Source organism: Bombyx mandarina, chromosome 13, assembly GCF_030267445.1.
Source record: "Bombyx mandarina strain Sakado chromosome 13, ASM3026744v2".
Lineage (NCBI taxonomy): Eukaryota > Metazoa > Arthropoda > Insecta > Lepidoptera > Bombycidae > Bombyx > Bombyx mandarina.
Genome location: NC_143220.1, coordinates 6,204,660 through 6,221,730, shown reverse-complemented (window position 1 = coordinate 6,221,730; position 17,071 = coordinate 6,204,660). Strand labels below are relative to the sequence as shown.

At 41.3% G+C, this 17,071-nt stretch overlaps 1 protein-coding gene across 12 annotated transcripts in view; it reads left to right on the top strand.

The window, feature by feature from the left end:
- The window catches only part of Ten-m (teneurin transmembrane protein Ten-m), a 774,430-nt gene that overhangs the window by 752,371 nt on the left and 4,988 nt on the right, over window positions 1-17,071 (top strand). For 9 of the 12 annotated variants that reach the window (XM_089732319.1, XM_089732317.1, XM_089732315.1 and 6 more), the window contains 13 exons: window positions 347-646; window positions 1,513-3,228; window positions 3,674-3,951; window positions 4,276-4,492; window positions 4,950-5,354; window positions 6,164-6,499; window positions 7,724-7,931; window positions 8,772-8,798; window positions 9,785-10,001; window positions 10,616-10,792; window positions 11,148-11,556; window positions 12,342-12,594; window positions 13,249-17,035. In XM_089732319.1, the coding sequence (XP_089588445.1) occupies window positions 347-646; window positions 1,513-3,228; window positions 3,674-3,951; window positions 4,276-4,492; window positions 4,950-5,354; window positions 6,164-6,499; window positions 7,724-7,931; window positions 8,772-8,798; window positions 9,785-10,001; window positions 10,616-10,792; window positions 11,148-11,556; window positions 12,342-12,594; window positions 13,249-17,035 (8,330 nt within the window). The remainder of the gene's footprint in view (window positions 1-346; window positions 647-1,512; window positions 3,229-3,673; window positions 3,952-4,275; window positions 4,493-4,949; window positions 5,355-6,163; window positions 6,500-7,723; window positions 7,932-8,771; window positions 8,799-9,784; window positions 10,002-10,615; window positions 10,793-11,147; window positions 11,557-12,341; window positions 12,595-13,248; window positions 17,036-17,071) is intronic. The other 3 variants (XM_089732322.1, XM_089732323.1, XM_089732314.1) reach the window with 3 other exon arrangements.

Sequence of the window (17,071 nt, the reverse complement as noted above, 5' to 3'; positions counted from 1 at the left end):
AGTACCGAACGATAGTGTTTACAATACATATGAGATAATAAGGATAACATATGGAAATTTATTAATATATTCCTTTTAATACTGTATAAACTATTATATGTATGTATGTATTTATGTATGTATATGTGATTGTGTATATGTGTATATATATTATATACTTTTTTGTGTATATATTCGTAACTTAATTAATATAAATTTCATTGCACCGACCACTATTTACTCTACACTACCTTTGGTTGACTGGTAGAGAATGCCTTAGGCATTAAGTCCGCCAATGTAAATTTTACATGAAGTGCAATAAATGAATAAATAAATAATAACCCTAACGCAATTCATATTTTTTTAGGAGACATCCAAAAAAACCCGTCAATGGATTACAAGTCGAATTCGTCGTGCAGTAGTCCGGGGAAACAGGACAAAAACACCCTGGAGAGGATGGATCGGGGCGACCGGGCCCATCCCGCGTTCGGAGCCCCGGTGCCCGTGCTGCCTGTGAGGAACAACCTCAGGGCCACCCACTTCCCTCCGACCGCTTCCAGGTTCCACTTCAGGAAGGGCCTCTCTTCACGGTGCTCGTGGAAATGCACCGCTATCGTCTTTATAATACTCTTCGTTCTACTTTTAGCGATCGCTTCTTATATGTCAGGTTAGTTTCAAAAGTTTTCATAAAACATAGGTATATTTGCTATCATTTTATTTGTTCTCTTCTAGAATTTGTAATATTTTTTCAATAATATAACACGAATATAACTGAGAAAGTCTGATTATTATTTTCTGTAGTATTTAACGACAGGAAAACGGGCCCAAAAATTTTTTGTAGATAAATTGTTCGCACCGGAAAATGGAATAGGTTTTTTTCGGTCTTGTAAAACGAGACACTTAAATTTTTTATACATTAGAAGCTTCACGAATACACGGCCACCTAAATGTAAGTGTTCACCGTCACTCGTGGATGGATATGAGCAATGTCAGAAATACAGCCAAACCCCTGTCTTCTGCTCAAAACCTGTATATACTATATATGAAACTGTAAATTTAAAGTTGGTTTCAACCACGGTGCCTTTTTTTTCTAATTGCATTATAATATACTAGCGGCCCGCTCCAGCTCCACTCGAGTATTGAACAAAAATTTCAACGATATTTGACGTTGTTTTATTTTCTTAAATAAAAGATCTATTATTGCGGCATAACTATAATAGTTAGACATATGCTGTGCCATAGTTTTCGCAGGGCAGGCGATGTAAAGGATATTTTAGGTATTTTCTTTACACCTTGGATTACATTATTGGAGCTTTAGTAAGGATCCCAAATTTTTTTCAAAAAACATTACAGCCTATGTCACTCGGGAATAGTGTAGCTTCCAAAAAGTGAAAGAATTTTTCAAATCGTTTCAGTAGTTTCGGAGCCTATTCAATACAAACAAACAAAGAAATCTTGCCTCTTTATACTATTAGTATAGATAATTTTTTTTTACTAAACACGTAAACGTAATTAATATCTTATTGCCCACAGCATCTTACTTCGTCAACTGGTCATATCAAAACTCGAAAGCGTGCACAGTTATAGTTGGAGAATCGACGGAGATGTTCTCGGCTTCGAAAGCAACCACTCTCGAAGCGAGCAACAAATCTCTCGCGAGACCTCATCAGGGCTCGTCCTCGTCGAACTTAGGTAACGAGCAAAACCATTCCCGACACCGTAGGAGCGTAGATGTAGAAGGGCATGCTTCTGTACAACCTATCTCTACTATGAATCTTTCCACTGCTGTAAATAGTGTGCATGATATCTCTCCGCCTTCCACTGTTAGCTTGCCGCATGGTGTGACGTCGACCACTTCCGCTCAAGTAAGTGAAGAAAATGGGGATGCTAATGCTTTTGTGTCTGCTAATACCGGTGATCTAACCAAGGGACCGCTTACAACGCGTGACGACGACAAAATAACAACGGTACCTAGTTCGACTGTAAGAGTTACAAGTGCTATTAATTTGAATGAAAATTTTGATAATGCTGATGATGTAACAGACAAAACTAAACCATTACATGTTAACCGACTAATTGAAATTCCGGTTTTCGAAAAATCCACTATGGCAACAAAAAGAGAACAAGAGGATATTGCTTACGATCCAGACGACATGCAAGGAGACGCTTTCCCATCTATATACGCATACGGTAATCAAAAGCGTCAATACCTTAAAATTTTAGAGAGACTAAGAGAGGCGTATCAAAAAATTCATATCTACAACGATACGGTGAAAATTGACAAGAATTTAGATAAATTTCATTATGATAGTGACAATAATGACAAAATTGACGCTATTCCTAAAACAACATCAACTGTAAAAGTAATAGCTGATACTGAAACACCTGAAATGATTCAAACTAAAACAAGTACAGAAACATCTTTAACCAGTGAAATAACCGTTAAGACTCCAGTAATAACTACACCAATAGTTAGGGCTGTCACGCAGAATGAATTTAATTCACCCGAGTTTGTCACTACTACACCAGCACCGAGTGTTTTTACTACCAATAACCTTATCACGACCACAACAACAGCCACGCAGGAAGCGTCGGATGAAAATGTAACACCGACTGTAAATATTGCTGAAGCGAGAACCTCGGATGTGACTAATCCTAAACACGTTTTAATTAATCTAACAATATCAGCTGATGACGCCGATTCGTCCTATAAACCGCTTTATTCATTGACAGTAACAGTTCCAACTGTAGGAGCCCCGAATGAGTTACCTACGGTCAAAATTACTCCGATGGACGTTGAGCCAACGCAGTCCATGAAATTCGATAAACCTGTTGTACTAGATGGAATAAGTAATCAGGTTAACACAACAACTGAAGTACCAAAAGTCGCTACGCCTGAGAACACTGAAGATTGGGGTGGAATCTGTGAATGTTCTTGCCCGATTTGTGGCTCTAACAACACAGATGATTTTTATGATGATTACACAGACAAATCTAGTACAACGGAAAGTATTCAAGCTTCAACTGAGGGTGTAGATAGTACACCGATAGAAACAACGACAGAAAATGAACCAATTGAAAGCAAAACAGGAACAAATCCGGAAACAACCACAGAAACTCTATCAACGACTGACCTCATTGATACAGACTCTACAATGGAACCGACAACATATCCTGAAGCTTCGACCACAGAAGTCACACAATGTGTCTGCCCAAAAGTTAATCCTCCCATTATTCTAATATTAGAAGGTGAGGTTATTGAAGTTCAGTCAAAATCATTGATAACTTACTAACCATCGCCAATTTCCATCACAGCTTAAGGTTTCTATGGGGTCATAAAACAAACTCTTTTACCTAACAATTTAACTTGCATGATGAAATCGGTCGTTGACAAATTAAGGAGAAAAATGTGCATGTGTAACCTATAGATTTTGATAGTAGTTGTTGTTGAATTCAATAGATGTGCCTGTGTTTTACTACTTTAACCCTTCGCGGTCCTAAGACTTACGTAATGTAAGACTAAATATCCAATACATATCCTGGACCTCAAAGGGTTAATGTTTAATGTTAGTCAGTTCAGTTTAAATGTTTTACGTTGGTTAATTTGAATGCCTCATCACATTAGCGCATGTTTAATACAAAATGATATGAGCATGCCTATTAATTAAATTTAAACACTTGATAAACTTTATAGGTGGGCGGACCTTTCCTGCTCAGTCGTTCCCGCCAGACGGAACGACATTCAAACAAATAACTTTAGGCGAAAAATTATCAAAAGAAATCCCTCCATATAGTTATTGGAACATGCAGTTCTATCAATCACAGTCTTCGTACGTGAATTTCGACTACTTGATACCGCGTGGCGCGTCGATTGGTGTTTACGCGAGGAGAAACGCGTTGCCAACGCACACTCAGTATAACTTCTTAGAGGTCCTGACCGGATTCAAGGCTCGGACTACGAGAGCCTCGTATGTAAGTAATACGGCTTAATTATTTTTACATAAACTACCAAGATTATTTTCACATTAATATATAACATGACGGTTTTAATAACGACAGATTTTCAATTAAAATATTTCACAGCTTAATTCATTTTTGATGGTTGAACGAACTCGCGGCCCACTTGTGTTAAATTCCACCTAAAGACATCCTAAAGTCTCCGTTTTTACAGTATATTGTATAGATATTTATACATGAGTTCCATATATTATCTGATTCCATAGCCACATTGATCCTATGAAGAAATACAGTAGACAACGAAGAGTTTAAAACTATAATAATCTATAAATCTTACAGCCATCCGTAAAGAAAGAGGTAACCCATTATATGGAACAAGGACCCTGGTTCCTTTCTTTGTACAACGATGACGGCGACCCTCAGGAGATCTCGTTCGTTGCATTGGTAGCTGAAGAAATGACGCACAACTGTCCTAATGGATGCTCTGGAAAAGGAGAGTGCCTGATGGGCCATTGTCAATGTCAGCCCGGCTTCGGAGGTGACGATTGCAGCAAAAGTGAGTATTTCATGTTTAAAATATTGAACTAGCAGTATTATAGAAAGAAAGAAATGAAGACTTTTAAAAATCCTTCAATTTTCTTAAGACGTCAAACGACGAAAATAAAATTATATTGCTATTGCACAACAGAAAGCCATACGTGCTATTTATTAATTTATTTGCTATTGCTTAGATGGGTGGACGAGCTCACAGCCCACCTGGTGTTAAGTGGTGACTGGAGCCCATAGATATCTACGACGTAAATGGACCCCCCACCTTGAGATATAAGTTCTAAGGTCTCAAGTATAATTACAACGGCTGCCCCTCCCTTCAAACCGAAACGCATTACTACTTCACGGAAGAAATAGGCAGGTCGGTGGTACCTACCCGTGCGGACTCACAAGAGGTCCTACCACCAGTAATAATGCTACAAGTAATAACAGCAAATTAAAACCCCATCTTTTTTACGTTTCAGGTGTCTGCCCTGTCCTCTGCAGCCAACGTGGTGAGTACATCAACGGCGAATGTCAATGCAACCCGGGCTGGAAAGGGAAGGAATGCTCACTGAGACACGACGAATGCGAGGTACCGGACTGCAACGGACACGGGCATTGCGTCAACGGAAAGTGCTCCTGTGTCAGAGGATACAAGGGCAAGTTCTGCGGCGAGATCGACTGTCCCCACCCTACGTGCTCGGGTCACGGGTTTTGCATCGAAGGAACCTGCGTCTGCAAGAAAGGATGGAAAGGAGCCGATTGCGGGACCATGGATAAAGACGCTTTGCAGTGCTTGCCGGATTGTTCGGGACACGGAACCTTTGACGTAGATACACAGACTTGCTCTTGTCACGCTAAGTGGTCCGGAGAGGACTGCTCTAAAGGTATGAAATACTATGGTTATTAAATTGATTTTATAATACCTATGGCCCAGTCTGGTGGTAGAATGCTTTAGGAATCCGCATAGGAAAGTACTACCACCCTGCCCATTTTTGTCGCGAAGGAGTATTGCGTTCCGATTTGAAGGGTTGGGCAGCCGTTGTACTATAAAACTGAGATAAATAGAACTGCTCTCCCAAGATCGATGGCGTCATTTACATTAGTTCGGTAACCAGATGACAGCATGTTAACAAATAAATAAGGAATATCTTTTGGAGATCATGTACTTGCGATAATTTTAAAGATACTATTACTAAACATACGTCAATACAAGTTTGAGAGCAACGACAAAGAGAAGTTCTTCCAGTAAGTGGTTACTGGGGCCCATAGACATCTACAACGTAAATGCGCCACTCACCTTGAGATATAAGTTCTAAGGTCTCAGTATAGGTACAACGGCTGCCCCAGCCTTCAAACCGAAACGCGTTACTGCTTCACGGCAGAAATACGCGGGGTGATGGTACCTACCCGCGCGGACTCACATGAGGTCCTACCACCAGTAATTACGCAAATTATAATTTTGCGGGTTTGATTTTTATTACACGATGTTATTCCTTCACCGTGGAAGTCAATCGAGAACATTTGTTAAGTACATATTTCAGTAGAAAAATTGGTACCTGCCTGCGAGATTCGAACACCGGTGCATCGCTCAATACGAATGCATCGGACATCTTATCTTCTAGGCCACGATGAATTCAAATTCATTTCATTTCGTTTTAATATTGCTAATTTGTAGGTAACGTTGTGTTTGCAGAAGTGTGTTCGTTGGAATGCGGTCCGCACGGGCGCTGCGTTGGGGAGTCGTGCTCGTGCGCCGCGGGCTGGTCGGGCGAGTTCTGCTCGGTGCGGCTGTGCGACGCGCGCTGCGCTGAACACGGCCAGTGCAAGAACGGCACCTGCCTCTGCGTGTCGGGATGGAACGGACGACACTGCACGCTGGAGGGGTGTCCGCGCAGCTGCGCCGGCCACGGACAGTGCCGCGTGGACAACGACGGCCGCTGGGAGTGCAAGTGCTTCGACGGCTGGGACGGCCCGGACTGCACCACACTCAAAGAACAGATCTGCGACGACTCCAGGGATAATGATAAAGGTTTTTTTCTATATTCGATACTAGCGGCCTGCTCCGGCTCCGCTCGGGTTTTTAACAAAAATTTCAACATCATCATCATCAGCCTGCGGCAGTCCATACTGGACATAGGCCTCCCCCAAAACTCGCCACTGAACCCGATCTTCGGTTCTACACATCCAGTTACTACCAGCTGCCTTGCGCAGGTCGTCGCTCCATCTAGCAAATTTCAACGACGTTGTTTTATTTTTTTAAATAAAAGAACGCTCATTGCGGCATAACTATAATAATTAGACATATGCTGTTGCGACACTTTTTGTAAATAATAATGTGTTCTACAAAGTCGTAGTACATTATTTTATTCTATCATGAATAGTTTTCGCAGGGCACGCGATGTAAAGAATATTTTAGGTAATATTTTTACACCTTGGGTTACACTATTTGGAGTTTTAGATCCCTAATTTTTTTCAAAAAAGATTATAGCCTATGTCACTCGGGAATAGTGTAGCTTCCAAACAGTGAAAGAATTCTTCAAATCGGTTCAGTAGTTTCGGAGCCTATTCAATACAAACAACCAAACAAATCTTTCCTCTTTATAATATTACTAGCGACCCGCCCTCGCTTCGCTTCGGAAACATTAAAACACACATGAAACCAAAAAAATAAAATAAAATTAAAAAAAAAAAAAGTAGCCTATCTTCATCAGGGACAATGTCGGCTTCTAATGGAAAAAGAATTTTTCAAATCAGTCCAGTAGTTTCGGAGCCTATTCGAAACAAACAAACAAACAAATCTTTCCTCTTTATAATATTAGTATAGCAAAGTATAGACAATGTTCTAATCGACCATGTGATACTTCGACTTAGAAATTAATAGGCTTAAAATCCCATTTTTTTCCCAAAGGTTTACATGCCCTTACTGGTGGTAGGACCTTTTGCCACTGGTGATAGGACCTCTTTTTATTAGTGGTAGGACCTCAAGTGTGTCTGCGCGGGTGGGTACCACCGCCCTGCCTATTTCTGCCGTGAAGCAGTAATGCGTTTCGGTTTGAAGGATGGGGCAGCCGTTATAACTATACTAGAGACCTTAGAACTTATATTTGCATTTACGTTGTGGATGTCTATGGGCTCCAGTAACCACTTTACACCAGGTGGGCTGTGAGCTCGTCCACCCGTCTAAGCAATAAATAAAAATTAAAAAATGCCCTCTGACATTTAATAAAAATGTAACGTTCCCTATCTTCATCAGACGGACTAGTGGACTGCGAAGATCCCGAGTGCTGTCAGAGTCCAGCCTGCAAGAGCAGTCAGCTCTGCGTGTCGTCACCCAAACCCACAGACATTTTGCTCCGGAAGCAGCCGCCCGCCATAACCGCGTCGTTCTTCGAGCGAATGAAATTCCTCATAGACGAGGGTAGTTTGCAAAATTACGCGAAACAAGAGACGTTCAACGAAAGGTGAGTTTATGTGTTCGATGTTTAACTGTTGTCTGTTCGTTGAAAATGTCTAATAAAACAAAGTACTATTTCACATGTTTTAAGAACAAAATAAATAAATCATAAAGTTTAATACAATGAATCTTGAATGAACTCTAAAATGATCTAGTAAATTATAAAGTAAAACAATGATGTAACTTGATTGCACTTGCACGAAATGTGAAATAGTTCTTACAGAATCAAGGTTAATTTAACATATAACCTAATATGTCTGTTATATAAAACGCAATGTTGTGCCCCAGTCGATCCCAAATGTTTTGTTTACATAACAGCGTTACACGATGCTTTTATTTAATTTCTTTACACGTTACAGTATTAAATATATCTTTGATTTTTAATAATAAATTACGTCGATATACAGGGATGTAGCCAGTAAAAGGACAGTTCTATTTATCTATTCAAAAAACTTCATATCGTCTTCGACAATTTGTTTTCTCGTGTGTTGTTCAAGAAGTAATTTTTCCCATGTCATTTGTCGGTGTAAAATTTTTTCACCACATTTCTTACTAACGTCACAATCTTCAACGCACAATTCACCTTTAAAATTAACATTAAACTTTAAGTCATTAACCTAATTTTCTTTAACTCATCTATTTATAAGGTAATAAAATTTTAAAGACCTTAATGTCTGTAATAACTGGCTACGTCACGATCTATTTATCAAAGCGCGATTGGCACTGCATGTCAGGCACCAGAATGGCTACTAATGTCTTTACTTCCTTCTAAATTAACAATAGACGAACAAAAACGACTACTAACTGATACTATGTCATTTCTCTCGGTTTCCCTAACGCTGCCCAGTATGTTTTGGAATCACTTCAACACGAGGTAAGAAATTTCAAGAGCAGCAGTGTGTGATAAATACTTATATGTACATATTTATATTTGTAGGTTTCATTTTTGTATAATATGTTTATTTATTTTATGTGGAGACGGTTTTAAGATTTAATTATCGAAAAAAAGTATTATATAAAGTGTTGGGTATTTCCGTGATTCCCATCGTGAGCCCCCAAAACTTAAATCCGTCTCTGTTGTCTTAAAATAGTACTAATTTAATGCATTATAATAATCGTTGCATGTATCTGTCATAATAATATGTATATATGTTTTTTGTGTCCTGTGAATTTGTGTTGAGCTTTTTTATTTATATGTTTGTTATGTATGGATTTAGAACAAAATGATTCATAATGTAATTCACAATGGAAATAGAAATGTTCTATCCACAACTGAATCATTAGATATATGAGATCACATCTCACATTAGAGTAGACCATGTGAACAGTAAAAAGTATTTAATTAGGTAATATAACATTTAGATTTTTATCATGATCGTTAACTGGATTTTTGTATTTTTTCCACAGTTCTTAAAATAAATGATTAACCATCACAATTTTCATATAAACTTAGATATTATAGAAAAATAATCAAACTCAGCTCGCTTTATTAGTCAATATTTGCATTGACTTTGAACTGATCGACACTAAACCTCACAAGATCACCCTAATATGAATATTTCTTGAAAATCTCATCAGAATCGGTCCAGCCGTTTCAGAGTCTAAGGGAACATACACAAATCGACTTTTATAAATTTAGGTAATAAACAAAAATTGTTCTTAAAAATCTGCAAACTGCGAATACTAAGTGAAATTGAGAAAAGCAATGCTTAATGCGCAACATTGGTTGCACTTTCTTTGAAGCGTTCTTTATCACACTTTCGTTGTACCCAGACGATTTAATAATGTCATCCACACACATTTCAGTCACACAAAAACGATAACTAACTCCCAACTGAATCTTGAAAATTCATATTACAGTCGTTCAGCGGTGATCCGTGGTCGTGTGATCACGACCTTGGGTTCTGGATTAGTCGGAGTCAGGGTGTCGACGTCTACTCCTTTGGAAGGCTTCACTCTGACGAGAGAGGACGGTTGGTTCGACCTCCTGGTCAATGGAGGCGGAGCTGTGACCTTGCACTTCGGTAGATCGCCGTTCAAAAGATCCACACAAGTTGTCTTCGTGCCGTGGAATGAAGTAAGACCATTTTTTTTTATTTTATATTATACGACCATAATATGCGTTCATGCCTCCAATTTATAAACAATAAATCACGTTACAAAAGGAAATCCGTGTTTAAAGTATTGATTAGGCTCAAAATAAAACATAGGTCATAAAGAAAATGGATTGATTAATAACGTGTCTTTTGCATCAGAAGAACCGTGTAGAACTTAAATTATTTCAGAATACAGTGGCTTGATTGTGCCTGCGCTAATATACACAAGTGACTGCGACTTAATATACGACCAGGTGGTCTAGAAAGACATTTTAATTTTAATTTTTTTAGTTACACCAAATAAATAGACGAAACTAACATAAATATCGCCACCACCTCCAGATGAATCACTGTGAGATCGAAGTCTTAATAGTGTCTCACGAATGAGTAATTTGGGTCACCAATAAGCAGGGCAGTGGTACATACTCTAGCGGGATAACAATACGCCGTACAACCAGTGTAAACTACATAAGAATACATAAGACTTAATCCACTTTATTGATGGTGTTTATGATAAATTACCGATAAAGTGAGAAATATCAGTCCCTGATATCAATCTCTGGGAAAGGTTGTTTTCAGCAGTTGTGATTTTCAGGTGGTGATCATCGAAGAAGTGGTTATGACCACAGCTGACGAGAAGACTGGCATGGGACCTCCTCAGGCGTGTTTGGCTCACGACTACGATATGATGAAGCCCGTTGTTCTTGCCACGTGGAAACATGGGTTCCAGGGCGCTTGTCCAGATAAAAGCGCTATACTGGCCGAATCACAGGTACGACGAGATCTAGTGATCGATATATCTATTAAGATTAATTCACCTGTAGGAGCTCGACCGTCTCTTTGTGATAATAGTGGTGATAGTCATAAAAATATCGACATCTAGATCACCATCCACTTGGAACATGAAATTGGAATCTCAATTTTATTGATAGAATGAATACCATATCGTTCAAACCGAAGAGTATGGTACTCGTGATTAAAAGAATCTGCCTCTACGGCTTATTACAGAAATTGAACAATAAATCCGAGGTTAAAACTATAAAAGTAACTTTAATCATAGACCATGTCCATAATGGGCGGAGGGTACTTCATATCAAATGTTCAAAACATCACTAATTTATTTCAAGGTGGTCCAGGAAAGTCTGCAGATACCAGGAACTGGCTTAAACCTAGTATACCACAGCTCTCGCGCAGCCGGCTATCTCTCCACCATACAACTTCAGCTCACCCCCGAGATAGTTCCACCGACTCTAGCCCTCATCCACCTCCGCATCACCATCGAAGGAATCCTCTTCGAAAAGACTTTTGAAGCAGATCCGATAATAAAATTCACTTACTCGTGGAATCGTCTTAATGTGTACCGTCAAAGAGTGTACGGAGTGACCACGGCTCTGGTCAAAGTTGGTTATCAGTACACGGACTGCAAGGACATCATATGGAACGTGCAAACGACAAAGTTGAGCGGCCACGATATGAGCATATCTGATGTTGGTGGCTGGAACCTGGATATACATCATAGATACAATTTCCATGAAGGTCAGTATCATACAGACATAGCGCTGTATGAAATTTTCAATATAATATAACTAAATTGTAATTCACACGTGTAACATGGTCAATGGTGCGACAGAGGTGACATTGTACACCAGGGGTGGCCAACTTGATTAGAACCAAGATCTACATCTACTGACGAGACACTCTGCTATCTACTAATGACATTTCAACAACAAACAATGTAGTTCAATATATTATACAAATAAGTCTGGTCATCGTTCTAACGTTCTAGTAAATTAACCCTCAGACATAGCCTGCTGAGTTCTTCGCCGGATCTTCTCAGTGGGCTGCGTTTCCAATCCGGTGGTAGATTCTGCAAAGCACGGCTCTTGCTAGGGTTAGTTCGTGCTAGCAACGTCATCAGGTTTGAGCCCCGTGAGCTCACCTACTAGTTAATGCGACGCTGATATAGCCTCTCAAGGCTATCATCAGCTTAGGTAAAAAAAAAAGACAAATAAATAAAAAGATTAAAATAAACCTAAAATTATATAATTTGGTGATTACGTTACGCAGTCTGTTCTATGTATTTATATATTTGTCTTGCCACTATCGACTGAACTAATAGCCACGATCGACCGGTTGGCCACCCCTGTTGTACACTAATGAAAAACATCTACAGATTTTTTGTACGCAATTTAACATCACTAGCAACACTTTTACGGTACTCGGTATCTTTAAAATCACAGATGCAACTTTGTGAAAATGCCAAGAGTACAAAATTCTCATTACAGCTTTCGGAATTACTGTAGCGTTTGCTTTAACTCCAGGTATACTCCAAAAAGGCGACGGCACCAACATCTACCTGAAGCACAAGCCTCGTCTCATCATCACCACAATGGGAGACGGCCGCCAGCGTAAGCTTGAGTGCGGCTCCGAATGCGTCGGGCCGGCCACTAAACAGAGGCTACTGGCTCCGGTCGCGCTCGCCGCCGCTCCTGACGGGTCCATCTTCGTCGGAGACTTCAACCTGGTCAGGAAGATCAATACCGATGGCACCGTGCGAACTCTGGTCAAATTGAAGTGAGTAGCTAGCATGTTCGCGGATCTGATTTAAAGAATAGATCAATTAATCACAAAACGTTTGGATTTCTAATTCATGTCTCGAGATGTATGTATGATCTCAGGTTCTGATGTGTATGTGCTCCGTTAACCACTTAAACGCAATCTATTTCTTCTTTCAAGCGATCCATCTATTTCTTCTTAGGTCTACCTCTTCCCCTAAATCCTTCCACATTCATAGTTAACACTCTCTTACCGATCTCATTTTCATTTAGTCTCATCACATGTCCATACCATCCCAAACGCGCACTTCTCAGCTTCTCTGTCACAGGTGCCACTTTCAGACTTCCTCTAACATATTCATTTCATATTCTATCCATTCTCATTACTCCACACGTCCATCGCAACATTCGCATCTCTGCTGCATTCAATCGCCTTTCATCCGTCATTTTAGTGGTCCAACAAGCTGATCCATACAAGACGGCAAGCCTTATTAAGGTCTTATATATCTTCCCTTTAAGGGAAAGAGAAATGTGTGAGTGAAAGTCCCAATATAACATGTTAATTATACAGGAAAGTCATCGCAACACCAACAGTAAACTTGCATCTTTTAAAGTATAAAAATAAACAAATACTCGATGTGAACCGTCACTATAGTTCTTTCCTTGTCCACAGCGCCACTCGTGTTTCTTACCGCTACCACATGGCGCTCTCACCGCTGGACGGGACGCTTTACATCTCCGACCCTGAATCACACCAGATCATCAAGGTCCACAACACCGAAGACTTCAGCGATCCAGAACATAACTGGGAAACTGTAGTCGGGTCTGGTGAAAGGTGCCTTCCTGGGGATGAAGCTCACTGCGGAGACGGTGCATTGGCTAGGGACGCCAAGCTCGCTTACCCCAAAGGCGTGGCCGTTTCAGTGGACAACGTTCTTTACTTCGCGGATGGCACCAACATCCGTATGGTAGACCGCGACGGAATCATCACAACTGTAATCGGAAACCATATGCATAGGGCCCACTGGAAACCGATCCCTTGTGAGGGGACTCTGAGTGTTGAAGAAGTTCACTTGCGCTGGCCAACGGAACTAGCCATCAATCCTTTAGATAACAGCTTGCACATAATAGATGACCACATGATACTGCAAATGGCACCTGATGGGAGAGTCAAAGTGATCGCTGGACGACCGTTGCACTGTCCCGCACCAGTAAGCGGGTACGACATGGAACTGGCTACATACGCTACATTGGTGATGCCTCAAAGCATCGCATTCGGAGCAGCAGGGGATTTGTACGTCGCAGAAAGTGACTCCCAGAGAATCAACAGAGTTAGACTGATCACTACTGATGGCAAAATATCTTTGTACGCCGGAGCCGAGTCTAAATGTAATTGCTTAGAAAGAGGCTGCGACTGCTTCGAAGCCGATCATTTCTTAGCGTCCAATTCAAAATTCAATACTATCTCAGCGGTGGTTGTCAGTCCTGATGGTATTGTCCACATTGCCGATCAGGCCAATTACAGGATTCGATCGGTGATGGCGAGCATTCCTGATGCTAGCGGAACAAGAGAATACGAAATATACTCACCGGATACTCAAGAAATATACATATTTAACAGATTCGGTCAGCACGTGATGACCAAAAACATTCTGACAGGAGAAGACAACTACGTATTCACGTATACCGTAAACACGAGGAACGGTAAGCTGAGTACTGTCACGGACGCCGCCGGGAACAAAGTGTTCTTGCTTCGAGATTATTCCAGCCTCGTTAATTCGATCGAAAATACGAAAGGTCAAAAGTGCAGACTCAAAATGTCCCGGATGAAAATGCTCCAAGAACTCCGCACCCCGGATAACTTTAATGTTACATTCGACTATCATCGCACAACCGGGCTTCTCAAATCCAAATACGACAGCACTGGACGCAGCTACATCTACAACTACGATGAGTTCGGTAGACTGACGTCGGCTGTGACGCCGACCGGTAGAATCATAAACCTGACCTTCGATCTCGGACTCAAAGGAGCGATTGTTCGTGTGAGTGAAAATAACAGAAAACCAGTCTCCATATTAATCAAGGGATCCTCTGTGAATACCAAAATCGGGGAAGCAGAAAAGAAAACGATAATTTCAACTGACGGTAGCATATCTTCCAGCATGCCTTGGGGACATGTTATCTCAACTGATACTGTTCCTTACACAATTTTAGCTGAAATCGACCCAATATTAGGAGAGAGCTATCCAGTACCGGCTAAACAAAGGACTGAAGTCGGCGGCGACTTGGCTAACCGATTCGAATGGCGCTACTTCTTGCGAAGACTGATGTCAAGCAAAGGAAAGAGCAGCAAGGCCGTCGCTCAGATTGGCCGTAAGCTGAGAGTGAACGGTGAGAACCTACTCACGCTTGAGTACGACAGAGATACCTCTACAGTCGCAGTTTTCATGGACGATAAGTACGAACTCCTGAATGTGACTTACGACAGAACCGCCAGACCAGTTAAGTGGGGCCCGCGAAGTGGCATATTCTCTGAAGTGGAATTAGAATACGATAGATTCAATAGATTAACACGTTGGAGCTGGGGCGATTTGAACGAAACCTATGGATTTGACAGAGCGGGAAGATTACACGAGATAAGATATGGCGATGGTTCTTCATTGGCTTACTCATTTAGAGATATGTTCACTAGTCTTCCGTTGAAAGTAACCACACCAAGAGGAAGCGATTACCTTTTGGACTACGATGATTCTGGGGCACTGCAAAATCTCACCACTCCACGGGGCCATATTCACACTTTCGCTCTCATGACATCACTCGGATATTTCAAGTACCAGTATTTCTCTCCGATGAACAGGCACCCATACGAAATATTTTACAATGACGACGGACATATTCTCTCGAAGATATTCCCTCATCAATCCGGGAAAATCCTTTACGTATATGATGGCACCGGTAAACTGGAGACCGTCCTAGCTGGAGCCTCCGCTATTCGCTACGTGTACCACGACAATACGCACCTAGTCAAAAACGTCGAGATCTCCGATCCAGATTACGACTTGAAACAAGATTACAAATACCACGCGGGAATACTGAAAGACGCGAAAATGAAATTCAATTCAAAAAGCGGCCTCAATAACGCACACTTCAAGTATCAATACGACGGTAACGCTAGGCTTTCCACAATTGATGTCAACATCAATAGCAAGGAAATGCCGCAGCTGAGGCTGAAATACAATCAAAACCTCGGCAGCCTTGAGGCGGTCAGCGACCTGAGGATCTACAGGAACACGTTCAATCGCACCGTCATGCAAGACACTAGTAAACAGTTCTTCACTATTACCGACTACGACGACCACGGCAGAATAAAAACATTTTTAATTAACATCAAAGCTTTTGACGTCTTCCGTTTAGAACTAGAATACGACGCGAGAAATCGAATCAAAACGAAGAAGCTCATGATCGGCGATACCGCCTTCAGCGAACGAATAAGTTACAACTACGACGGGCATCTGATGGAAGTGGTCGGCTCGGAGGACGACCTTAAATACAACTACGACGAGAACGGCAACGTCATTGGCATTATCGAGCACGGCGAGAAACGTTATCTCGGCTACGACATCGGCGACCGAGTCGTCCAGTACGGCGACGTCGAGTTCAGCAGCTACGACGGCCGCGGCTTCGTCGTGAGGCGCGGGGAGCAGAAGTACCGATATAACTCGCGAGGGCAGTTCGTACACGCGTTCGAGAGAGACAAGTTCCAAACGTGGTACTACTACGACGACAGGAGCCGGCTAGTCGCGTGGAAGGACGACAAAAACAACATAACGCAGTTCTTCTACGCCAACCCCCAAACGCCAACCTTGATTACGCACATGCATCACCCTAAAACGGAAAAGACCGTCAGACTACTGTACGATCAGAGAGACTTCCTAACGTGCATCGAAACAGAAGAACAAAGGTTCTACGTAGCTACAGACCACAATGGGTCGCCTCTAGCCGTGTTTGATGTAAAGGGCGATATTGTAAAAGAAATCAAGCGAAGTCCGTTCGGAAAGATCATCAAGGACTCCAACCCTAGTTTCTACGTACCTGTAGATTTCCACGGCGGCATATTTGACTATAACACCAACTTGATATATTTGGAGAACAGACTTTACGATCCCGTAGTGGGACAATGGATGACACCTAGTTGGGAACACCTGGCCACGAAATTGAGTCTCCCAACAGACATATTCATATATAGATTCAAGAACAACGATCCAATCAACAAACAGCAGAACGTTCCGTACATGACCAGCCTGAACAGCTGGCTGCAACTCTACGGATACGATCTCAATAAAATGATGGGATCTAAATACATCAACGACATGATATTCCAGCCGATGACGTCAGTGACTGCGGCGCAATTGGCACCCGATTTCGGTGTGATGTCCGGACTACAATGTATCATTGAAAAGGTAATTATCACATCACTGAAAATTTTCAATCATTGA